We start from the raw sequence: 4,363 nt of genomic DNA on the forward strand, positions 1-4,363 counted from the left end.
CCAGCTCGAGCAGGCATGGTTGACTTCCAAGGTTCTATGGCTATCATCACCATATTTTTTTGCCAGCAGATATAATTGTTTACAAACTCTAAATTGTGCCACATTTGCGATGTTCTATTGTAAACAAATTCAAATTTTTTGGAGTATATTTCCTCACCAGCTCGAGCAGGCATGGTTGACTTCCAAGGTTCTATGGCTATCATCACCATATTTTTTTGCCAGCAGATATAATTGTTTACAAACTCTAAATTGTGCCACATTTGCGATGTTCTATTGTAAACAAATTCTAATGTTTTGGAGTATGTTTCCTCACCAGCTAACTCCGGCACTCAGTCGTCGTATCTGATCCGCTTCCTGCTGCTGCCCATGATCCGAAGTATCCTGACCAACATGTTTGAGATGGAACAGTTCCTGCAGAGCGTGGACGACATCAACTGGACCGTGGTTCGCCCGCCCGGTCTCAAGAACCTGCCCTCCTCAGGTAAAGCGGCCGGAGACAACGTGGAGGACCGTCTGTCCTCAGGAAACATTTGGTCACATTGCAAGCCGATTAGTTCTGACTTGTTAATACAACATTTGTCTGCATGAATGGCTTCTTTATTTTTAATTTCCAAATTAATTACGTTGATTATTTTGAGAGTTTATCCGTCATGGCGGAAGATTAGGAATAGTGAAGGAAAGCAGACCACATGTCAGGCTGTAGCACTCGTGCAGACTGGAAACCAAGGCGCACTTCTGTACTTGAACTTTTCATTTTGAGTACATATATATATATATACATATATATATATATATGTATACATATATGTATATGTACGTATACACCAGGGGTGCCCATTACGTCGATCGCGAGCTACCAGTCGACCGCGGGGGGTGTGTCAGTCGATCTCAAGTCAGGCTTTTAAAAAAAAATAGACCTAAAAATGAGTGATCATCAATCTTCACCAAGACGTCACTTAAATGACATTCACGGTACCGGAGGGTCTTGTGAGATGACGCTGGCTGCTGCAAGATCATTATTATGAAAATATGACCGAGAGGAAGGCCAGAAACACTTTTTATTTCAACAGACTCTCGCGCCGTACCTTCCGTCAAAACTCTAAAGGCCGACTGCACATTTCCTATCTTCACAATAAAAGCCCTGCTTCATGCTGCCTGCGCTAACTAAATACAGAGTCTCGGAAAACTGGCGTGCACAAGCGATCCCTCAGAAAGCTGGCGTGCACATCACTTGTGCACGCCAGCTTTCCGAGACTCTTATTTTGTTAGCGCAGGCAGCATGAAGCAGGGCTTTTATTGTGAAGATAGGAAATGTGCAGTCGGCCTTTAGAGTTTTGACGGAAGGGACGGCGCGAAAGTCTGTTGAAATAAAAAGTGTTTCTCGCCTTCCTCTCTGTCATTTTTTCATAATAATGAACTGGCAGCAGCCAGCGTCATCTCACAAGACCCTCGGGTGCCGTGAATGTCAATCAAGCAAGCTACGGAATTTGCCGCCAATGTTTTTCTTGTAAAGTGTATGGAAGCTGGATGAATTAGATGCAAAAAAACAACCACTTTCATGTGGTATTGTACAGAAAGGACAACTTTTTTTCTCCTCCATTTGAAAATGTGGGCGTTATCATCATTACTGTCTGATTCCAATCAATGCAAGTCATCAGAATCAGGTAATACACCAACTTATATTCTTGTCTTTGTGAAAGAAAGACATCTATATGTGTTACACATGCTTGTATTATCATTAAACACATTTAACTTGTTTAGAAAAATGTCTCTTTCATAAATAAATAAATATAAATGATATATATAAATGAGGTAGATCCCCTCGAGTTGGTCAATTGAAAAGTAGCTCGCCTGCAGAAAAAGTGTGGGCACCCCTGGTATACACATATATGTATGTATATGTGTGTGTGTATATATATATATATATATATATATATATATATATATATGGAAGTCAGGGCTTTGCATTTATCTCTGAACTGAGCTATTGCAACTGTAGCTGAAAGTTGATGGATTCCGAGGCCACCATCCCGCCTCCTTTCTTAGAATAGTCCATTGATAATTTTCCTAAAAAGGAATCAATAAAGTACTATCTATCTATCTATCTGTCTGTCTGTCTGTCTGTCTGTCTGTTTGTCCGTCCGTCCGTCCATCTATCTATCTATCTATCTTTCTATCTATCTATCAGGGAAAGTCCAAATAATAGAGGCGTACAATCTTTCGTTAGAGCGTGGCGAGACTGTACAAGAATACAGTCTCGACGTCTCTCCTCAATTGAGCCAAATTTAATTCTGTCTCTGTTTAATTCCTTGCTACTGGTCTTGTTTAATAGATGTCATCAGTGTTTGAACCTGACATCTGTACAGCTAGTTAGACCCTGGAACAGATTTATTTTTCTACGTCCATGAGATTAGACTTTATTGATCCTTTAGGCGTGTCCACTTTAGGAAAATTGAGGTTTCAATAGCAGCAACACAACATGTTGCGCAGCACACAGAATAATCAGGTGCTAGATCAAATAGAATAAAAATGTATTTACAAAACAAACTATTATATTGATGCCACGTTGTTGCTAGGCAGAATATTCGTAGGCGGTGCACATCTTTAAAACAAATCTCAATCTTGCCTGTGTCGTCCACAGCGTTGGAGGTCTTGTCCCACGAGGGCTACTTTGTGCCGGACGGCAGCGGCCGCCCGATGGGTAGCGCCATGGCGCGGGGCGACGTGGCCCGCTTCATGCTGTCTCTCATCAACAGCAACGCCTGGGTCAAGAGGGGAGTCGCCATCATCACCAAATGAGAAGTGGTGTGGTGATTACACCAAATTGTTGTGTGCCATGCCAAATATAACATCAATCTCATGTCTCCTGGATGTGTAAATGAATTGTTAACATGTTTTTTAATACGGTGCAAGGGGGTGTTTTTCTGCTTAATTGCACTGCATGTTGACCACTTTTAAAATATTAATGTATCAACCTCTTTAATGCTTAATAAACTGTGTTTAAATTCACAAATATCTACCCAAACGGCTAGCCTTTTCATAAAAAGCACTTTAACTCCATCCATCCATTTTCTTCCGCTTATCCGAGGTCGGGTCGCGGGGGCAGCAGCCTAAGCAGGGAAGCCCAGACTTCCCTCTCCCCAGCTACTTCGTCCAGCTCCTCTCTGGGGACCTCGAGGCGTTCCCAGGTCAGCCGGGAGACATAGTCTTCCCAACGTGTCCTGGGTCTTCCCCGTGGCTTCCTACCGGTCGGACGTGCCCTAAACACCTCCAAGCGAGGTGTTCGGGTGGCATCCTGACCAGATGCCCGAACCACCTCATCGGGTTCCTCTCCATGTGGAGGAGAAGCGGCTTTAGTTTGAGTTCCTCCCGGATGACAGAGCTTCTTACCCTATCTTACCGGCGGAGGAAGCTCATTTTGGCCGCTTGTACCCGTGATCTTGTTCTTTCGGTCATAACCCAAACCTCACCACCATAGGTGAGGACGGGAACGTAGATTTGACCGGTAAATTGAGAGCTTTGCCTTCCGGCTCAGCTCCTTCTTCACCACGACGGATCGATACAGCGTCCGCATTACTGAAGACGCCGGACCGATCCGCCTGTCGATCTCACGATCCACTCTTCCCTCACTCGTGAACAAGACTCTCAGGTACTTGAACTCCTAAGGGTCTCCTCCCCAACCTGGAGATGGTGTTCCACCCTTTTCCAGGCGAGAAACATGGACTCGGACTCTGAGGTGCTGATTCACACTCTGCTGTGAACCGATCCAGTGATAGCTGAAGATCCTGGCCAGATGAAGCCATCAGGACCAGATTATCTGATAAAAGCAGAGACCTAATCCTGCAGCCACCACACCAGATATCCTCAACGCCCTGACTGCGCCTAGAAATTCTGTCCATAAAAATTATGAACAGAATCGGTGACAAAGAGCAGCCTTGGCGGAGTCCAACCCTCACTGGAAACGGGTACGACCAAGCTCTGGCACTGATCGTACAGGGAGCGGACCGCCACAATAAGACAGTCCGATACCCCATACCCTCTGAGCACTCCCCACAGGACTTTCCGAGGTACACTGTCGAATGCCTTCTCCAAGTCCACAAAGCACATGTAGACTAGTTGGGCAAACTCATTCAAGGACCCTGCCGAGAGTATAGAGCTGGTCCACAGTTCCACGACCAGGACGAAAACCACACTGTTCCTCCTGAATCCGAGGTTGGACTATCCGGCGTAGCCTCCTCTCCAGTACACCTGAGTAGACCTTTAACTCAAATTTGAATATTTTCCTTCCTTTTGAGAGCTATGGAGTCGTTATTGTAATACAGTACATGTGATTGGAGTACATTATTTCTTTTTTTTCTCTTGT

General features: G+C 44.6%; 1 protein-coding gene across 3 annotated transcripts in view; it reads left to right on the top strand.

The window, feature by feature from the left end:
- LOC133549812 (flavin reductase (NADPH)-like) overlaps nt 1-3,013 on the top strand; it is a 13,085-nt gene extending 10,072 nt beyond the window's left edge. For all 3 annotated transcript variants that reach the window (XM_061895647.1, XM_061895631.1, XM_061895639.1), the window contains 2 exons: nt 317-481; nt 2,642-3,013. In XM_061895647.1, coding sequence (XP_061751631.1) covers nt 317-481; nt 2,642-2,799 — 323 coding nt within the window. In that variant the 3' untranslated portion in view covers nt 2,800-3,013. The remainder of the gene's footprint in view (nt 1-316; nt 482-2,641) is intronic.
- The last annotated feature ends 1,350 nt before the right edge of the window (nt 3,014-4,363 follow it).

The sequence above is a fragment of the Nerophis ophidion genome, linkage group LG01 (assembly GCF_033978795.1).
Source record: "Nerophis ophidion isolate RoL-2023_Sa linkage group LG01, RoL_Noph_v1.0, whole genome shotgun sequence".
Taxonomy (NCBI): Eukaryota; Metazoa; Chordata; class Actinopteri; order Syngnathiformes; family Syngnathidae; genus Nerophis; species Nerophis ophidion.